General features: G+C 39.0%; 1 protein-coding gene across 7 annotated transcripts in view; it reads left to right on the top strand.

Moving 5' to 3' along the window:
• The window catches only part of dpy19l3 (dpy-19 like C-mannosyltransferase 3), a 42,513-nt gene that overhangs the window by 10,072 nt on the left and 10,396 nt on the right, over positions 1-22,045 (top strand). For 4 of the 7 annotated variants that reach the window (XM_026293129.1, XM_026293128.1, XM_026293131.1 and 1 more), the window contains exons 4-16: positions 3,480-3,570; positions 6,091-6,212; positions 6,752-6,897; positions 8,902-9,025; positions 9,222-9,356; positions 9,746-9,877; positions 10,405-10,506; positions 10,948-11,021; positions 12,298-12,456; positions 13,702-13,833; positions 16,908-17,019; positions 17,725-17,781; positions 18,120-18,202. In XM_026293129.1, the coding sequence (XP_026148914.1) occupies positions 3,480-3,570; positions 6,091-6,212; positions 6,752-6,897; positions 8,902-9,025; positions 9,222-9,356; positions 9,746-9,877; positions 10,405-10,506; positions 10,948-11,021; positions 12,298-12,456; positions 13,702-13,833; positions 16,908-17,019; positions 17,725-17,781; positions 18,120-18,202 (1,469 nt within the window). Of the gene's footprint in view, positions 1-163; positions 1,183-3,479; positions 3,571-6,090; positions 6,213-6,751; positions 6,898-8,901; positions 9,026-9,221; positions 9,357-9,745; positions 9,878-10,404; positions 10,507-10,947; positions 11,022-12,297; positions 12,457-13,701; positions 13,834-16,907; positions 17,020-17,724; positions 17,782-18,119; positions 18,203-22,045 lie in introns of those variants that run through there. The other 3 variants (XM_026293127.1, XM_026293126.1, XM_026293125.1) reach the window with 3 other exon arrangements.

Below are 22,045 nucleotides of genomic sequence, written 5' to 3'. Positions count from 1 at the left end.
GTTCCAACATGTTCCCCATGCTGCTTCCCACCCCCACCCTATCTTATTCTTTTCCTATGTGCATGTGTGTTTTTATAGGCAAGAGGTCACCAGTAGTCAACTTTTCTTTTCTCCCTCTGACTGCTCCACTTATCCATAGCCCACCGTTGTGTTTGCAGACACATTGGTGCTCAGTCTCTCTGTTTACTTTTCTCTCATATTTATTAGCTGATTTGTGGAGAAATGTTGAATTTTATTTTGAAGTCTCTGTTGGAGACCAGGTTAGGTAGAGGTTAGTTCATGTTAAGGCTCTTAAAGGCATAAATCAGCAGGAAGATGAAACAAAACCAGTGCTGGACCAGACCCTTGCATGGATTGTTGATACACCACATCTGCAAGATGGGAGTTATTTGAAGACTCAAAGAGGAAATGTAACAGTGAGGAACAACAAATAGAGGATCACTGCTTTCCGAGGAGCGAACTAGTTTTCAGGGTAATGAGCAGTGTGTGGACTTGTTAACTAGGCCTGTTCTCTTTGACCTTAATTTAAACTGAGGATTAGCCATCTCTTCAGTGTTTTTGGTGAAAGGCCAGGATGTGTTTTGCCTCAGGCAAGCAGAAAAGAAGGTTTGAGAAGGAAACAAGCTGCTCATCCCCTTGGAGAAAGCTTTTGCATATTTCCGTTGGCAAGGAACTTTAAGCGATTAAAAAGCTAATTTATTTGGACTGACTTCAAGAAAAGAAAAACACACTGCTTTTACATTTAAAGTTGTAATGGATTTGGAACCGTTCTATAGCTCAACCCAGGAGCGTGCTGTTTATCTACCTGGATTCAGCTCATCAGAGGATCCAAGAACTTACTGATAATCGCCCTTTTCTCAGGCAATGGAGCTTCGTAAGAGAGTAAAGCTGAGTGAGCATAACTTCAGTTTTTCACAAGATGCACCAGCTGAAGGGAGATGTGTCAGTGACATGATGCAGGGGACATCAAGATCTAATGCGAAACAGGAGGGGGTCAGAGGGGATGTTTGTCTGCTTGGAGGATCCGGTGCTTTTTCTGGTTCATGGATTCTTCCCTGGTGGCCTTGGCGACAGTGTGTTTCCATGGCAGCAGGGCTGCTACTGGCTGGGCTGCTGGCTCTGACTCAGGCCTGTTGTGTTAATGCCATACATGAGAATCTGCTGTGGTTCTCTCAGCTCACGGTAGGAGTTATTACTCGTATTCTTGATACTCTTTTTATTTTGAACCTTGACCAAAGCAAGCAGATTGTAGACAAACTTTCACTCTCAGTACCAATTTGAAGGATGAGTTTCAAGGGTCCAGTTGGTAAATGGTGAAATTAAAACTGTCACATCCCCCGGCCACAATTACAGTGATACTGTGGAAAGGGCAGGTATTCAGTAAGCAGTATCTTACAAGGCAGTTATCAGCAAAACCAAAAAAGACACTGTAATTGAAATGACTGTTCTTTTTTTTTATAAAACATGAATCAATTATAACCATATTATAGATATGTTGATATCTGTCAATCAGTTGTAGTCTGTGTTGTCCAGTAATTGCAGGGTTTGATCACCAGTTTCCACAAGCTTGTCTTGTCCCTTTGTGAACTTGAACAAGACACCAAACCTGAAATTATGGGCTGGTTTAGTGCCACTGATGATGAGTGGTATATTGCTTTGTCTGGCCTGTTGAAAAGTGCAAAATCAGAACAGTCTCAGAGTTAAATGATGCCATTTAGAGCATCAAACAGTGTTGGAATTTAAGTGGTGTTCTGCTGTGAGTTTACTGAGACCACAAAACTGAAATGGTTTGCATTTTCCCACGATAGCACCAAGATAATCATCAATCAGAGTCTGGGAGATGTCAGTCTGTATTTCCACTTCCCATGTCCTGGGAAGATGTCTAAATAGGCACGTTAAAGGGGCAACATGTTACATTTACAGGGATCTGTTAGAAGAAATTGAATTTAGTATTCATAAATATGTTGTTGTTAATGTGTAATTGCCAAAAAAAACAAACCTTTGCATTTTCTCAGTGTAAGAATGAGCCTTTAATATGTGCTTAAATCTTCACTGGGAGCAGGTCTACTTACATAGAGGCAGCCATGTTTTGCTGTGCTATTTCTACAGTAGCCCAGAGCGGACAACCAAACACTGACTCTAGACAGATGACATGAATGACCAGTGTTTCCTTTTTTGCACTTGGAAATGGGGTGAGGTGGGCTATGAGGGCGTGCTCAGTAGGTTTCATTCTGTAACCTCAACACTAGATCCCACAAATCTTTCACATTGCAACTTTAACACCTTTGTGGGTGCACCATGATCATCATGTCGCTGTTTTCTATTTACATTGTTTTATATTAAGGGCTGCCACTCGGCTCACAGTATCAGTCATAGAGAGGTCTTCACTGCTTAGCAATGAATAGTTAAATAAAAATGTTTGGACTGAAATCTTATAGGTTATGAATTAGTGGTTCTCTATCGTGCTCCTCAGGACTCCAAGGCCTGCTGGTGTTTACTCAGTTAATAAGAAAATGGTTTGAGCCATTAGAATGAAATTATTAGCTATGAGAACACCTTTATCAGTCTGGGACATGAATGAGAAACACTGGCCTGTTTAGTCACTCAGCTGTAGTTGCCTGGTGTTCTATGTGTTTTTAATCCTGACTGATAGCCACCCGCTGTGAGGTAAATACAACTGGGTATGATAATCTGCAGGACACCAAGGACTGGAATTAAGTAGCTAGGCTAATAAAATTCAGACATCAGTTCCTCTTAAGTCATAGAGATGTAGGGGTGGTGGTACATAGCAAGATGGGAAGAATATTGGATATTTTACATACAAAGTATTTTTGGATATTACTCCATGGTGGATTTGAGTCTTTTTCAGCATAGTAGCTCTGCAGTAACTTATAATACAAATGGAAATCAGGAGGGTTGTTCTGTCAGTTAGTTGTCTTTATGTGAAGGGAGAGCTGTTAATCATAATGTATTACTAGAAAAAATGAACTTAAATCATTACCTTAGAAATATGTTTTGGTTTTTAATAAGCTCAAGATCTGTTAGAATGACTGCTTTCATCTTTGGATGGATAATAATCCTGGTGAAACCATTTGACTTTGAGTTAAGCCACAACCAATATAGCACAAAAATCTTCTTTTTCTTCTTTTTAGTCATTCATAGCTGTAAAAACTATTTATGAACTGAATATCATATATCAATGACTGTCCCACTATTCTGCACCTGGTTATTTGCTGTTTTCTTTCTCTTTTAAACTCCATATGGAACAGTAATCATACATGACGAGCAAATATCTTGGGAACACATCCTTTAAACACATGAACACTCACTGTGTTAGTTGTCTTAATGTTACTGGATTTAGAGTGTTTTTGCTGCTTTGACTCGATACTCCAAGTATCTATCTTGCTAGGATCTGTGTTTTTTGTATTACAGAGAATAGAAGTGCTTATTTACAGCCAAATTCTCGTTTTTGCTTTCAGGAAGTGGAACGGGAGATCTCCTTTCGGACAGAGTGCGGATTGTACTACTCATACTACAAGCAAATGTTGCAGGCCCCATCTGTACAGGAAGGTATACACTATATTTACTGTTATGAACTGTTCAAGTACTATTTTCAGCTGTTGGACCAATGTGAGCAGGTCTGTCCTGCTCTTTATTCAAGGCTGTTTATTTCTCAGATTCTTGTTTTAAATGAGTCAGCTGTAAGTGTAGGTGTAATTAAATACTGAGATATTTTGTTGCATTTTTGTGAAACTTCTATACTTATCTTCTTAACTTCTATACCTGCTCTTATAATATCTCAAACCAGTAAATGTTAACAGAATTATTATTTTTCTTTTACAGGGAATGACACAGATGGCAGTCTCTATATATTCTCACAGGCAGAAAGAAACTTTTCTCTGTTTTCAGCCAGACCAAACAAATCACTGCAGTTTCCCTTGACGCACAGATTGGTCTGAGGGAAATTAGTCTAATTATCCTGTTCCTATTATCATGTAAAACACTTAGTTGTGGACTGGCTTAATTTTCTGCTTAGGCAAATAACTGAGCTGTAGGCTAATCAGTTCAGGAACTGGTTGACCTCCCTGTCTGTCTCACTGTGTTTACTTCTTTTCCTGTCATGCTTATGAAAACGTGACAGACAGAAGAAAACAAGGTAAAATAGTTTGAGTGTAAGGTGTTAAGGCTAATGCAGGGATACAAAAATAAATATGGGAATGGAAGGAAGAGTGGAGTAATAGCATAATGGAAGAATTGTTGTAGAAGATAATGTTCAAAAGGGAAAAAGTGGCGCGAGAGAAAGGAAGCAAAGCTGAGAGGAAATGTGTAAGGACAGACGAGACAAAGACAAACTATACAAGGAGATAAAATAGAAGAGGAGTCAAGTGAGGAAGCGAATAACGAAAGGAGGAAAGAAGAGCAGTAAATCAAATCTAGAGTTCAAAATAAATGGATAAAAAGTAGTGAATGAATGTGAAGTGGGGGTGATAATGTGTAGCTTGTTTAGGGAAAATAGTGCTAGTTCTTATGGTCTTAAATTGATTGCAAAACACAGCACTGATCAGACTGACACATCCCAGCCTGCAGCAGAAACCTAGCCCTCTGCTGCTAGTTTAATGTCACATTTTGTCAGTCAAACCTGATACACACAAATGATACTGCATTCAGTTTCAAATTTGTTTTAACAACACCAGCATGTGTTTAAGGTACTCTGTCGTCAGTATCGGCCTTTAGTAAGGGGTAATTCTAGCTCTTATAATTTTTGCCATCCTCCCCATCTGTATTAATACCACAAAATACTGAGATAGGGGAATGCAGCAGCATTACTGAAAAGAAGTTAGACAGCGCAAGAATGAACAATCTGATGATTAGACAGGTTGTAAATCCCCCACTCAGTTATTTAACAGAAAAATAAAAGTGAAAATTATAAAATGATGACCATCATAGTTTAAACGCTGACTTGCTGCTTTAGGTTTTCACATACTGAAGTCATTTTCAGTGTTCCCTGAAATTAACAGCTGTTTACCTTCAGTTTAACATAGTAAAATAATCTGGCAATGCTGCTGTCTTGTGAACACTGTCAGTGTTTCTGTCACTCGTATTGCTTTCTCTGTTCCCAGCTTTCAGCTTTTAATTTGGTGAGGACAGAGATAAAGATATAAAATAAACCTGAAACCTGAATTACACTTTAAACATACAATAGCTGCTGTTTTTGTCCATTTGGGGGAAGAAGCTGTGAATATTATTATTGTTATGTCACGTTTTGAATTTTTATATGGTTATTAACAGATGCCTGTTGACACACTCAGCAATTAAGATATGTATGATATGCTAAATGGCTTTTTAGCTGCTAAAGGCTCCTCTATGTTCAGCAGCTACTCACTAATTTCTCCTGCCTGCCTGTCTTTGGGTCTGGGCAGCAACTGTACGACTGAAAAATCAGTAAAGTTGCAAAACATCAAACAAAAAGATACTGAAACACTCTTCAAGCTCAGGAGAACTGCAGACACCCGCCACGTACAAGCAGTCAGTAATGATGTGCTATTAATTTACTTTTGTCATCCTCATACAAGCATTCCTGTGGGAAATTGTTTAGCAGAGATTGTCAGCCGCCCAGATATTTGTCTTTTATGATGAATTGAATTCGTAAATGACGACCCAAACAGTAGCCACATTCAGTTAAATATGTGACATTTGCCATGTTTGCTATGTAAAATACCTCCTCTGTTTTTTTTTTTTTACCCCAAAGGTTAATGTCTTATTTCATAAAGTAAAAACAGTAGAACAGAACTATATTTTTAAATTCAGCAAAGGAATATTTGATGGCTTTCAAGGTTGAATGCACTGATGGGCTCAAACATCCTTTGTGCTTTTAGCAATTAAAGAATTAAACTCAAGCAGAACAATTTGTGGCTTTAGTGCTTGACAGAAATTTCAAACAGTGTTATTGTTCTTTAATAGTACCATACTCAGTAAATTTGCAAAGTGAGCTTTGAGAAACAGCCATACCCTTTCCTAGTTATCACAAAGCCTATTATCACGCTGTGGCCTTTTTAAAGTGTGTGTATATGTGCATGTGTGTGTTCCTAGGGCTCTCAGATTTGATCCATGACAACTTGACAGAATCCAGGAGGACCATTAATCTCCTGCAGAGAATGAATATCTACCAAGAAGTCTTTCTCAGTGTTCTCTACAGATTGTTGCCCATACAGGTAGCATATCACTCAGCTGTCAGTGATGTACTGTTGGCTTGTAAAACACAAGATTAATGACTGACTACTGGAAAATGATTCACTGTATTTTCTTGTCATTTAGGCCCTTGAAATAATAATGTATAATATGATATTCCAATAATTAAAAAAAATATTTTTCTTTTCTCATTATTAACCTCCAAGGTTCTTGTTATTCTGCTAATCATATTGGTAGACTGTCAAGCATTTGAGGTGCTGTGGCATTTTACATTTGGTCCTTTAGCTGACACAGCTTGGCACACTTCCACTTGTCACAGTGAGGGAAGAGGTTTCTGTATTGGCATATCCATTAACTGAGAAACAGCTACTTAGCTTTGTCAGTGATCTCACTCTGTGACAAGAATGTCTGGAGTGGAAATATCAGACCAGACTTTGAAAATGCCACAGTCAGTTGCTGTCACTGTATTCAACTTTGTCTGTTCATTTACAGAATGTAATGAACTAATGGTTTCTCTGTGTGTGCGTGTGTGCGTGTGCGTGTGTGCGTTTTGTTGGTCCAGTCTTACCTGGAGCCAGTGTATTTCTACATTTACACAGTCTTCTCGCTCCAAGCAGTGTATGTGATTGCGCTGTACCTCACAGCATGGCTCCTCTCTGGTTCCTGGCTGGCTGGTGCACTCACTGGGGTCTGGTACATCCTCAACAGGTGGGTAATAATTGTCCATTCATGTGTGCGAATGAGACAGTGAAAGGGGGAGAGTTTATGGCCCCTTCAGAGTTGGACTTGACTCTGTAAATGTTGCAGCAATTTGTCAACTTGGCGGCATAAAATGGGGAACTATTTCCTTATGCCTTTTAAGCCCATTGTTTAAATCCGTGGGCACGTTCAGCTGCTATTGTCATTTGCCACTAATTTAAATCCATTTATATCTTTCTGTGTGTCTTTTTAAATGTACTGTATATAGAAGCAGTTAAATGATCAGACTGAGAATGCACAAAGTGCTTCTTATGACAGCAATCCAGGAAAGATTACATGTAACTATGATTTCTTACTCCCAAGTAAAATAAATCAGTTCAGTGAACCACCCCTGCAACAAAGCTTAATGAATCAGCCAGTGTTAATATAGTTTTATGTTAGGTGTGAGAATATTCTTTTTAAAGATCTGTTTTTGTTGAGAGTTCTTTTCCACTGTGGTTCAGTGGAAAGAGAAGCTGGATCAATCCAAAAAAGCAAGTTCCCCTAAACTTTAATTAATCCAAACTGCTTAAAGAATAAAAATCCAGCAAAGTACTGCACAAAAACAGCATCATGTGGGAAAAATACTGATTTAAAAAACTGTGACTTTGATATATATATATTTTTTTAGTATAACGGTGTGGATGTTGTTGAAGTGTGTAAATAAGGACACATAATTATGTGATAACACTTAGTAAATGATAAAACAGATGATAAACTTTACTGGATCCTTACTGATTTGGTTTTAGGTTGTGTGATCAGGGTTAAGGACTCTTTAACATAAGGCAGTATTTTTCATTATATGTTTAGTAACTTCAGTTGATGACCTCCACAGATGTGAGATACCAGTGTCCTGTTTAGATTTTGAATATGTACCATCCATCACCAGCAAGTGTTTCAAAAGAGATGGATGCCCTTTCACCAGCTGGCACTCTTACGAACAACAATACCTATTAATATTACTGGAGTAGGAGAGAAATGACAAATGATTAAGTCTGTTATACTAAATGGATTAAGGGCTTGCTCTGTTTTACTTGTGTTAAATCTGTGGCTTGTCTGTAGCTGTCTGTGACTTGTTTACGTGATGGCTAGTGACAGAACGGAGGCCATCAAGCTGGAAATGAGCAAGTTTCTATGTTCCTCTGTAGTAACACAGAACATTTCACAGTTCTGTAGATGCAATTTGTTATTGTGGACAGTTATTTTTCCCAGCTTGTTATTTACTTTTCCAGTTTTTATGCTAACATACAACATAGTATACTGACATCAGATTCATATTTAACATGAACGGACATATCACTTTTCTTACCTAAAGGAATCATCCCAGAACTACTTTATTTTAGTGTCTGTAGTTGCACTGGACTTCTAGAGGACAAGAAGAACTTTCCAGTTGTCTTCAGTGTGATTTGGTGGTGTGGAGTGTTTTTTGCATTGATTGGAGTGTTTTTGGAAATGTGTCAAAAGATGAAATAAGCTCAGAAACCCTGCTGGCATTTCCTCTGCTCTCCTTTTGGATCAACAGACAGGAAAAGTTTCTGTGGTGAACTCTGTGAAGAGTAAAAGAAATGGTCCGAGACTTGTACAACTTCAGAAGTCCCACACTATGAGCTGCCATGATCAACAGAAAACAGCAGAGTTCAAAGCATGTTAGTTATTCATTAAAACACAATAGGACACTCTATTTTAGAATGTGCTTTTGTTAAAGATAAATGACATTATTACTTTTTCTAGATACCACAGGCGCTATCTGTGAATCAGCTGTTCATACCTTATCTTACCTTATTCCTTTGCTTGTTTTACCTCATTAATACACAAACTGCAGGATGTTTCAATAAAAAAAACAAATCTATGTGTTTTGGTTCACATTGTTTTGTACTTGGTTTTTGTACTTGGTATTTTTAATATCACATCACTTTTTTCCACCATGTGGTTATCTCTCCATCCTTCATTTGCCCCCTTTCTGCCTTCTTTCAGGGTAGATACCACCCGTGTGGAGTTCACTATCTCCCTGAGAGAGAACTGGTCTTTGCCCTTCTTAGCGCTGCAGGTTACTGCTATCACATGTTACCTCAGGCCGCATCTCACTGCCTTACAGCAGGTACACAAACACAAATCAAAACTATTAATCATTCCCAACACATAGATTGGTCTTGTTTAGGTGACTCCCAACCCACCTGCTTAATTATCTTTTATCTCCAAAAGCTGCTAATCGTACAGCAGGAATTACTGTATATGCCATTGGTATGCATTACATTAATCTAACAGTGTGTTTGCATGTGTGTTTCTCGCCCCAGAAGGTGCTGGTGTGGTTGATGTATGTGACAACCTTCTGTTTCTGTCTGACATGGCAATTCAACCAGTTCATCCTACTTGTTCAGGCTCTCATCATATACACTCTGGACTGTGTGGACCTCTTGACAACTACACAGGTATGGCTAAGTACTTAAGGGGTTATTAACATGGATGTGTAGTATTAACTGGATATTCAACTCCAAAATAATCTCAATATGTCATACAAAAAAATAGGTCATCTGAAAATGTCATTTAAATATGTCATACCATTAATAATACCTCCTCTAAATATGTCATCTAGATGAATTGTCTAGACATGTCATACCATGAAAAATAGGTCAGGTAAATAAGTAATCTAAATGCATCATCTTACTGCATCGTTTAAATATGTCATCTGTCATGCAAATACATCACCTGAACATGTCACCTAAATGCATCATCTAACTACACTATTGAAATATGTTATCACCCACATAATGTCATCTGTTACTTCAATTGTTTCACAGAACCATGTGTGTTTCTCTAGGTGACCACACTGTATCTTGTCCAAGTGAGCAGTCTGCTGAGTGTGTGGCTCCTCCAGTTCTGTAACTCCATGATATTGGGCTCACTAGTCCTGAGCTTCATCGTAGCTGCACTCTTCATCAGACACTGTCAGGTTAGCAGAGAATGAAAGAGGGAGGTTGAAATCAGAAAGCTCCAAATGGAAGATTAATAGTGATGCAAGGAGGCCAGTGCTGCAGTAGGTTTTTGCAGAAGATAATTTCAATTTGTATGCTAGAGACATGCTTCTGTTAGATTTACATATGATTTAGCTGTATTGGATCTTATCGTGGTAACAATTACAGAGACATTTAATGCGACAGATTTGAAAAGGAATACAGAGAAAGATGGGGGAGGGATTCCAAAAATGGGGAGAGAAAGATTTATTTTCTGGTTTTAATTCATTTGTGTATATGAACTTCATGATGGTTTAGAGGAGTTATGAAAACAGGCATTATATACTATTCTCCTGTGTTTTTGAGGTGTGGATTTGAGTCATGTGTCTTTGACTCGAGTCACTTGACTTTAGGAACCTGATGACTTTAGATTGCAGTTCAGATTTAAGACCAATGATTTGTGACATGAATGACTTGTTAAATAACTTGTTATTGACTTGTCTCCTGTGGCTGTCTGCTCATGCAGTCTGGTCTAAAAACGGGAGGTCTTCTGGTTCGTCTGGGCAAACTGCTTCTCCATACCACCATGGTTCTCCTTCTCAGCTTCACCATCAATTACCTGGCCAAGGTGCTCCCTTTCTCTTCTTCTTTTCATTCATTCATGTCATTCTCTTCTCGCTCTCTCCTCCCTGTTTCAATCCTCATACCTAATTTCCTCATTGTTCACTTCCTTTTTCTCCCTTCATTCTGCTTTCGTCTTTATTCTGCCTCCAGCTCTCCTCCTGTCTCCTTGCTTCTCTGCTGTGCTCTTTTCTTTTCTGTTTGTTCTTATACCTCCCATCTCTCTCAGCCTGCCCTTCTCTCCTTCCTTTACTGCAGCCTCTCTTTCCTCCTACTCTGTTATGTATGTAAAATTCTGGGTATGGTGTGAGCTCACCACATGATCTCAGCTTGGTTTATTTACTTATTTATACATCTCAGCATGCTGATCTTTAGCCCTGACAAGCTGACCTTTCTCTGTATGTGTGCGTGTGCGTGTGCCGGTGTGTGTGTCTGTGTGTCTTTACAGAAAGCACTTCAGCTTAGATCAGATGAACACATCTTTAAATTCATCAAGTTGAAGTTTGCCTTGGGGCCAACGAGGTATGAACACAGACCTGTGGACACACAAAATAAACAATCACACGTTTCTGTTCTTGAGCACAGTCATGCACCGACTTATAACACCTGTATTCTGCACACATTTAGTGCATACACAAAGTATGCACATCTCTTGACTTGATCCAGCTTGACAATATTATTCACTAAGCACCAGTGTTGTAGCACCTGGAGTGTTAGTGCACGTGAATAATAGATGATGGTGTTACACACCAGCAGGCCACCCATTGATAGATACTCTGTGTCTGTGTGTGTGTGTGCGCGTGTATGCGTGCATGTGCGCATGCATGCATGCATGTATGTGTGAGCTGAACAACTCAGTCACTGGATAGCTGCTCTGGGGTGGCAGATAACACAGCTCACAACCCATTGCCACACAACCGGCCCTTCAATTATTCAGGAGGCTTTAGAAAATGCAGCGCTTACGCTGTACTCTGTCTCTGCCTCTCCCTTCGTTTCTGTTTCTCACTCTCTCCAACTCTTTCTTTTTTGTCCCTTGAGTTTTATGCTGTGTTTTGTGATATGTCGTTCCCCAGTTCAGTCTCGTATCAGCACAGCTGTTTATCTGAAGCAGTATTGCCAATCTATTGCGCGGAATGCATGCAAAAAGAAAACCAAATAAAAAAGCACGTTTATACTTTACATTGATGTGCTATTGAAATAATTATTTCAGTTTATTTTGAAAACATTTGCTATATACTAGTACAAATTTGTTTCCCTTTGACTGTGAACATAAAACACTTTACCTAAAGCGATATGGAGACACCTTCTTTTGTAATTTGTGATAGAAACCTCCAACTAATAATGATTCAAAATTGCATCCATTTTCATCAACCTCTCCTCGGTACATGAAGTTTTTTGATTGTTTGTTCAGGAGAACTGTACCTCCTACTTTTAAACCTCCTACTCACCTTTAATCAGTTGTGTGTGACTAGACAGAGCCTGGATTTTTCAGTGCTTCAAAGCTGGTTTGAAAATATTATAATTTTTAGAGTAACAAGTCCTCAGGCTGGACCTGCAAAAAGCTGTGTCACCCCAAGACTTCTTATTGATACCTCTTATAAATGAACAAGTGAGTTTTTAGATACCTCTAAAAACCTGAAAAGAAACCAACAAAAGATTGTTCTGCCAAACTGATTGATAGAAAATTGGTCACCACAGCAATCTGTGCTGAGTACCAAACCCTGGTATTTTTTGTTTTTCCTCCCTTTCTCCACTCTCTCCCTTGCTCTCCTCATTGATTTCACCTCCTCTCCTACAGGGATTTTGATGCCAGTCTGTATTTGTGTGAGGAGGCCTTTGGCTTCCTGCCACTCGACACACTGGAGCGACTGGCCGGTACCCTGCTGCTCTACCCCTACATCCTCACGCTGCTGCTGCTCAGTGGCATGTTCGCAGTGGCTGCACTGCACAACCTGAGGTGAGTGATGGCTGAACAGGACGTGAGGGAGGGAACCTGTGAAGACAGGGGGTCTGCTTCTGAAACTCCTTGCTGTCACATGAAAAGAAGCATATGGTAATATACTGCACCTATAATAAACCCAATTACTTCTTTGCTGACTATTTGACCTTTCTTTTAAAACCCTTTCAGGGCAAAGTTTATCTACTCTTTGCTCACTTATGTCGTTGAATAGCTTCACCATGTATATGGTCTGTCATCCAGTAAGATATTGGCTGGTTTTAACATCTAGCCAAGAAGATTATTTTATTAGGTTTTATGCACCACAATTGGAGGGAAACTATTCACCTTTTGTTTTGCTGTTTAAGGCTTGCGACTTTACCTTTTTAGGAACAACATTGTTTCTAGATACAACAGAAAATAAAGGAAAAATAAAAGGATTTGTCATTTGGAAATGACTAATTGTGACTGACAAAGTGATGGTTCAGATCAGTGGCATTGTTTCAGCTTGTATTCAGTCCTCAAATTTGGCAGTGATGAACAAGTCAGTGTGCATCATTATTGGATGTTTCTCAAAAAATGGGTTGAAGTCTGCATTAATGGAGAGTTTCTGCTCTTACCAAGAGTAAAGGGACTTTCTTCCAAGAGGACATCAGGATGCCTATCAGGAAGCAGAAACTCAGATGCAGTTGTATTCAGTGTTCCTATGTCTCTGCCTCACATCACTGCATATTTAGTAATGGTATTGTTGCTTCATGCTCTAGGTAACAGAATATTGTATCGGCTGCTCAAAGCTTCATTTGCCTGTGGTGCAGATGAGGGGTCGCATTGAACTAATCACATTAGCATATCAACTTGTGCTCTGATGTTGGAGGGCTAGAATACTAACCTCATAGAACAAAGGTCTGTTTGCCAATTCACAAATTATTTAATCCAGTTTACCCCACCTCACGTAGAATAAGGAGACAGATTGGATTTGTATTCAAATGGAAGCCAGTGTCCGTCTGATTCGGCACAGGAGGCCAAATTGTAGGAGTGACATCAGTGCCCTTGAGCCTTTCTTTGTTTGTCTGCATGCTGACTCCTGCAGACAGAAACAGTTGTGGGTGTGAATCATTGTGTGTCTGCCTGTGCACGAACAGCTAATGAAATCTGAATAATATCAATTCCACCCACCTACCCTTCTGCCTCTCTTCTCAAGCGTCTGGCAGTAATGTTTTATGTATCACTGTTGTCTTTTGTCTTGCTGCCTTTTTTGTTCCTCAGCAGGTCTAAAGGAAGTTCAGCTGAGGAGAAGAAAGGATCTGGAGAAGGAGAAATGGAGGCTTTTCGTCCAGATGTGGCCTATAATCTGTTGCATACACTGTTCTATGGTCTCCTGGCTTTTAGTACTATGAGGTGAGCTCATGTAATTGAAGCATCATGTTTGTGCAGGCACCTGGATTCACAGACATTCCCAAGTACTCACATTGGTTGAATTCTCACACAGGGACTCTTTGAATGTACCTTTCCTCGTAACAACGTTTTTGTGCATGCTCAAAGTAGATACCTCTTAAATCTTTTCACCAAGTTTCTGAATAGACCACTTTAGTCTTGATCAGCTCCTCATGCCAAGCACCATCCTACAATGCATTCATCTCTGACAGTGACACTACTCACAGCAGGAGCAGAAAGAGTGGACACAGTTGGCCAACTGATAATTGTTTCTCTGAACTATACTTTATGGCTGACACCCTGAAATTTCAAGCTGCTTAGAGTAATTTGTTCCTCACAAAATAAGACAAAATCCGATTGACTGTTCTTATTGGATTCTGTTGTTGCAACTTTCAAGATTGTACATATGCAGTTTACAGTGACAGGTAGATTCATCCTTATATTTGAAAGAATCAGTTCAGTTCAGGTAGTAGTAAATTAAATACTTTATCAAATTTCTAAACAGGGACAATTAATAAATACACTCTGTAATGTGTTTGTTACACTTTTGTTTACACTTTCTTTTATGACACTGTACATTAAACACTGTTATAAGCTTACACAAAAAATGGGGCCATGTCACACCATGTCTCACCATGTCTCATGCAAAGATGGGACATTTAACAAAAAACATGAATGAGCATGACTGCGGAAACTGTGAGCCACATGTACAAATACTTTAGAGTCGCACCAAAAGCAAAGCAATTACCAATTGTTTTCTCCTTCATGTGTCAGATAAGGTTTTAACCCAAATCAAGTATCTTTATCTAAAGAAACAGAAGAGAAAATAGGTGTTCTGAGGATATAAGAAAGATGTTGTCAGGACATGCTGAGCATTTGTACTGGGGAAAAAAAACGTGTCATGGTAAATGTAGTGGTGCTTTTGATTTAATTTTTTCTGTACCAGCTACAAAGATATGATTCACTAAATACTTGTTTTTCCTGACCAGTAGTTGTTTCATCTGATTTGAATTTGTAAAATTGCTGTTTATTTAACTATATTTGAAGTAGAAAGTACAAACTGTGCATGGCAACATCTGTTATCTTGCAGCATGGCATCTTGTGTAACAATTAACCCCATTAGCTTTCCCTCTCCTAGGTAATGTTGCTTCATCTTGGTGTCACACACACACACACTCTGGCCTATTTCTCTGGTTCACCCAATTACACCATCATTGGCAGATCTGCACTGTAGAACAGCTTAACATTGAACTTGTCTTCAGTTACGGATACTAGAGTCTGGCAGTGGGTCAAGAGCCTTAACACCAACATTGGGACCTAGGCTGAACAAGAAACATTTATGTTGTGGCCAAGCTTCATATCCAGCTACTTCTTCTTAATTTTCTGGTTGTTTTGGCTGTTTGAGCTGGCAGCTGTTCCTGATGTTGTGGCATGCTGACTCTTGACAAATTTGCTCTTGTTGGCCACGTCACACCTATGACCCTCAAACAGTATTGACTGACAGGCTCCAACCTCTGTAATAATTACCTCAGTTTACCACTCACTATAGTACTGTCTGTCTGTACTTTCCTTTTTCTTCTGCAAAGTTAAGTTTTGTAAATCAGTAATTATTTTCAGTTGTTTTAATATTGTCCAGTTTTGTTGTTAATGCAACGTGTGTGTGTTTGAAGAGTAACACCATAGAAATTTCTGTTTAACCTCTGACGTTACTGTAGTAAAGTAGAGGTGTTCTCCACGTCACAGCAACATTGCTGTTGGATGCGGTCACAGGTGCAACAAAAGACATTCGTGATCAGTGATGCTGAGAGTGAGTGGTGGTTGTAGAGGCAAAACAGGATAAGACAAGGATAAGACAAATCTTTTCCTAACATTATATTTTAAGTTCCAGATCTTATTGTATAGTTATAGTATATCCTTTATAAATATAGCATACTATACTGAATGGCAAGCAGTATTAAATTTGCACATTGCCTTATTATCTCGCACAACTTTACTAATACTTCCTGTGGAATACAGATTTTTGTGTTTCACATTTATAACAACCCCTCCTCCCTAGATGTGACTGTCAAGGGGTATTTGTACTTTTAATGTTATTGTAGCATCGGTACATTTTCTAGGCTGAGTGCATTTCAAGCTGCAAACACAGGCTGCCATGCTTTGCACCCATGATGTCTTATTGTGAAAGGTTAATTACCTTTAACTTTAGACTCTTTGTGAGGCGTGTCAAGGAAATCACAGCGATTACAATTGGAATCATCACTTCTTTTTCTTGTATTAAAGCAAACCCATAATTATTCAGTCAAACTGGTTTATTCATAGCAACACGGAGATTCAGGTTTTCAAAGGTTCACATCAGTAGTTTAATTTGAAAATGATTTTATGTTAAAGCCTTTAGCTCAGTTACTTTCTCTAATTGTAATTGCATGTACTGCATGTGGTGAGATTTGGAATAATGTGATATACATGTAAGTAATATATTTAATACAGTGCATTGTTGTTCCAGTCTGGAATTAAAGTATTTATTGAATTCACACAAAGGAGAAAAAGAAAGGTTTTAACAGAAGTAGCCTAGTAGTAGTGCAGAAACAGTCACATCAGATTTTTCCACTTTCTTTAAAACACTGATAATGATCGAAGTCTGAAATTACAGAAAGCCATTTATTTTTATCAGATATTTACTTTACAATGAAAAACATTGAGATTTATTTCTGTGAGGCTGCACGTCTTTATCCCTCCTCCTTCTCGCTCTCATGGCACCATCACTGTACCTGTCAACAATTTTTCAGCTCATTTCATTCTCTGGCTTCTTTATGCTGTTCATTCCTCTCTGTTTACTCTATTCACTCTTTTACTCATTTGTTTAGAAATGTAATTCATGCACTTTATATCAGAATAGATCTTGGATAATAATGGTGTGTTTTAGAGACTGAAATTAAGTTTAACCACTTGGAGTAAAGACAATTTTGTTGTCTTATTTGAATTTAATGTCCTTTACTGTGCTTTGCTTTTATTCCCTCTCTTTCCGACTCTCTTCCCAGGATGAAGTATATATGGACTGGCCATATGTGTGCGGTTGCAGCCTATGGTGCGTGTGGGACAGAGCTGTGGTCTCTGCTTCTCACCGTTCTCCGCTGCAACAGTAAACTTCTGGTATGAGTGCACAACAATTGTTTTGGGTATTGTTATGCATAAACACAACTCCAAATGAATGCTAATGTTGACTGTTGTATGTGTAAATAGGTAACTGTTTGAATTGCAATACGTAATGCATTGAGCATACAAAGTGTATAAGGTGATATGTCCGATGTGTTTTCAACCTGTTCTGAGCCATGGATAGATGTAGACATGAAAGGTACCCTTAGTGTCGCAATATGTTCACAATATTACTACTGGCTATTGGAAAAGGTATTTAACCACAATGTAGTGCTATTTGTAACTGCCTCATAACACATTTGTGATCAAGGTGAGAATTGAGATGGTTTTCTCCAGTAAGTCAACCACATCCTGTCTGGATCAAATCTTTTTAATGATTTGCTCATTCGAAATGAAAGTGAATAATTATGCTGCCTAATTACTAGTTGGATTTAAATCCTTAGTCTGTACTGTGGAGTAGTGATGACATTGCTTGTGAGGCCACTAGGTGTCAGTGTGTTCCTAAGATGCCAAAACAGCATGGCTCAGATAAGAAATGATACAGAGCGATGCTGCTGTGTCAGTTTGTTATCTCTGTGTTATCTCATTCTGTGCTTGTCTTCATTTTTAGGTATATCTCTGTATGACTCATACTTTCTTTGCCTCTGATACGATTATATTCTTTCATTTCATTATGACTGTTTTCTTTCTCTCATTTTGCAGTTAAGACTTGTAAGATATGCAGTTCCGTTGGCAATGGTTGGCTGGCTGTATTACCAGGTATGCCATTTTCTTGGTGGTTTATGTCATCACTGTATTGTCTGGCTCATAATGGAGCCAAGCCAATTGCTACAAACCATGTGTGATGACATTAGAGATGGCAAATGTTGCAGAAGGAGATGGTAATAAACTATTGGATCATAACGGGATGCTGAAATGATTGCAGTCCTTTTATGTGTTTTGCTATTGAAAGAGTCTAAATGAGTGTGATACACTGTTATATTCAGTGGAGTAGATACTGTTTAAAATATATCAGTATGTTTGACATTCTGCTTTACAGTCTTAATGAACACTGACACAGTGTTTTCCATTACTTGTCTCTGTGTTGTTCCCTTTAGTTCTGGCCTAAGCTGATGGAGGAGTTATTGGAATTGAGGGAGTTTTATGATCCAGACACGGTGGAGCTCATGACCTGGATTAGGTACACACATACATCCACACTGACACTTCCAGAGCACACACCGAACTGACGTAAATCTGATTAGCTTGTTTCTGCAGATCAAGTTTCTCTTTGCCTGATGTCCTTGATTAGTTGGTGTGTGCATGTATTTATACATGTGTATCTGCACTTGTTTGCGAGGGAGTCTGGTGGATGAGTGATGAGAGCCGATGGGTCTCCATGAATAAGACATGGGGGTGCTGGAACAGACCCAGCTGTTGGCAGAGCTCTAACCCACCTCGGGGTCTCTGTGGCCAGGCTTTCAATCAAGAGCAGCCTGATGGGATCAGAGATGGAGCTGTGATTTGGAATGGCTCCGTACTGTGGCTGCTGTGTGTGTTTTTGTGTTTGCACATCTGTGTGTGTCTGTCGTTTTCTGGTCATCAGGTTGGATGTGGAATGTTAGGCTTCATATTGCATACTATGTAACTATGAAACCACAAAGTCTGGCCAAGGACACCCCTAATCACATATAGTCTGCCATCCCACATTTCTTCACCCTGTTATATTTGGTAATTTTTTTACACGATGTGCGTGATCTATACTAAGTAGTCCTGATTAATTGAATTAAACTCTCTATTCTGATTTTCAACAGACTCTAGCACTTATTGTGCTGTAGTTTAGAGAAAGATTAATTCTATTTAGGAATTCAATGGGCGTGTGTAAAATGTTTTTCTTAGGTTTTATAAATTATTTATTCAGTGAGCTAATAGAGTTTTCATCAGATGATACAAATAGTTTTTTTGACAGTGCTGTTTGCTATTATTTTGTCACTGTTTCCATGTTTTCTCATCAAGATTGAAAATCATTTTAAAAATGTGATAATTGTCCAGAGCTTTTTGTTGAAACAATAAAAGCTAATTAAAAAGCATAAAAGTGCAAAATTGGAAGCAGATTAGCTTTAGCGCTTTCTTATAGATGACTGTTCATTGAACTTCACTTCTGTACTGAATAAATTATAATTCAGAGCTCATTATTTCCATTCTATCATCATCAGCTTGATGACACTGAATGGACCAATATATACTATATTTAAGAAATGGCCAATCTTAGTCTAATCCTATTTGACACGTAGTGGAATAGCACGGAAAGAGAGAGAAGAGAGAAATACACTGAGACAGAGGAGGAGAGGTTGGGATTTTGAATGCATTTGTGCATGTGACATGGGTTGCCATCCCTCTGGAGCTAATCCCATTAGGCTCTGAGGATTAGGGGCTGCCTAGAGTTACCTCGGTTGGGGCTGAGATCAGGGTGGAGTTCTAAGCTTCTTGCTGCTGTGCTAATTACATTCCAGATGAAAGTGGTAAGATGGAGAACGGGTTCATGTTACACTGTATTCTCTAGCTCGTTGAGGCTATTTTGTTTTTATTATATGGGAAGATCATGGGATATTCTCAAACTTGGGCATAATGAGGGACAGAACAAAGTTAGATACATTACAGAAGAGAGTGCATTTCTGGGCTGGCTAGCATATTTATGTAAAGCTGTCAGGGACTCATTGTTGTAATTCTAGCCACGGGGGATGTGCTGCATATATGAATCATGTACAAATGACAAAGGTTGCAGATGTTCAGAAAAGGATTCAGTGTGGCATGTTGTTGAAATTAGAGGAAAATACAGAAAGAAGGAGAATTTCATCTGTTTGTATGTCTGTTGTTAAAAGGGCTGAAATTCCTTTTAATAGGGATAAAGAAAAAAAGTCCTCCAAATATTTCTTACTTGTCTTACTTCTACAAAGAGTATCTAAAGTAAGAAACTGTGTTAGGACTAGGAATGGATAAAGATGTTTAAACGATGGATTTAGAGATAAGATTAAAGATTAGATTGAAGGTAAGAAGGATTTTATACAAGCTAATGATACATGTCCTTAGTCCTCATGAGTTTGAAAATATGTAAGGGGATTATCATAATTCCCAGGGTAATCATTCATGACACTGGGCTTCACATATTTTAAGAACTAATTTGTAGGTTTTGGGTGATAGCAAATGGTAGAAGTTCATCTGTATTTTTGCACAACCATAATTCATAAGTTTCCACTTGATAATAGCAGCAGCTCCACAGCTCAGCTGTAGGCTGATACTCTGTTCTAAATGGACAGTCAATAAATCAGTGCCAGTGTCTGGTTGTTCCAGGGCCTCCAACCCTGAGTTATAGTTGTGAGTGTGCAGTTTTTAAAGTCACTTATGTCTAACCCCTTTAATCTGGCTTGCTGGTTCTCCCTCAATCTGCAGTCATATCAGAAACTATTCAGACCCCTTCACTTCTCACACTATTTATTATGTTGTATATTTAATTTTTAATGGATAAAACTGCCATTAATGCCCAGAATCTGCACCAAATAACCCAAGATGAGAAAACATGTGTGTAATATTGTTTTAATTAATAAACTTGTGCAGGTGCATCCATCCAGTTTGCTCTGATATAGTCCCACAATTCATACTGTTTGTCAGAATAAAACCTGAGCTGTGTGGTGCGAGGAACACCTGTGAAATAATGTGCTGAGGCTTTAAGGCCATTTCTAAAGTCTTGAGTGTTCCCAGGAGCATGGTGGCCTCAACAATGGGAAATGGAAGATATTTTGAAGCATTAGGAGTCTCTGTTCTTTTGTTGGCTGTTTAGCCAAATAGGGTGAACCTAGCAAGAAGATGTCAGGCCCCGTGTTTTGTGGAGACAGGATCCAATAGTCAGCAAGGCAGACAACACTGGAGTGGCTTCAGGACAAGTCTCTGTCTGTGAGTGGACCAGCCAAAGCCCAAATCTAAGCCCTACAGAACCTGTGTGGGAAAACCTAAAGATAGCAGTTCACAGACACTTCCCATCCAATCTGGCAGAACCTGAGAGCATCTACAGTATCAGGAAGGATGGAATAAACTGCCCAAATCCAGGTGTGCAAAGCTTGTAGAGACTTACGCAAGAGACTGTAAAGCTGTAGTTGCTGCTAAAGGGGCTTTTGTATCTTACTGTGGGTCTCTAATCGCTCTTTGTACATGTGATTTTTATTTCTTTACAAAAATCCCTACAAAACATGTTTTCACATGTCATTATGGGTTGTTGAGTGTTAATTAGTTAGTGTTATTTATTGCATTTAACAGATGTATACTAGAGGGTTTGGAGAATACCTGTGGCCAGGCAGTCCGTGATGGCAGTACTCAGTACCTTCATCCTGATGGTAACAACTCATATTGTCTATAGAGACGATATAATCCGTCCCTGAGGATTGCTCAGCCCTTCCTCACCACCCAGGTCTCACAAGACACTGTTTACCTGCAATCTTACCAGACACTAGCTTGTCAAATCAGAATTATACAATATTCTTCATGAATGATGGCAGAGAGCCAGTATATGTAACACTTAACCACACCAAACTGTCAGGGGTTTACACTCTGATTTACACTATTGTGTTGCAAAAGCATTAAGGGAGACAAATAAAAATGTAAGCAGTGAATATTAGCTGTAGCTTCCCCACTCTGCTCTCTGACATACGAACTCTTTGCTGGTGATGAGTTCAACACAGTGCAAGTGTTACAGGTGCACCATATAGAGGAGCAGCTGAAGCTCCAGCACATGTTTATATATAAATGGCTGCTTTTCCCTCTTAACAGTCCATACTCAGTACTGTTACATTGCAGTGCGTGACAGGCTGTACCTGAAATAAAGGATAAACTCACATGTCATATTTCACAGTACAAATGCAAGCCAGGAGTGAGTCAAAGCCAAAAATATAGCAGTCACAATATCAGTCAATTTCTACTTTCTTTCACATCCTCCCCCTTCTCCCACAGCACTCATCATATGTGACTCTGCAACTCAGTGGATTCACGCTGA

This window comes from Mastacembelus armatus, chromosome 3 (genome assembly GCF_900324485.2).
Source record: "Mastacembelus armatus chromosome 3, fMasArm1.2, whole genome shotgun sequence".
In the NCBI taxonomy this organism is placed as follows: Eukaryota; Metazoa; Chordata; class Actinopteri; order Synbranchiformes; family Mastacembelidae; genus Mastacembelus; species Mastacembelus armatus.
This window is presented reverse-complemented; position numbering and strand designations above follow the sequence as displayed.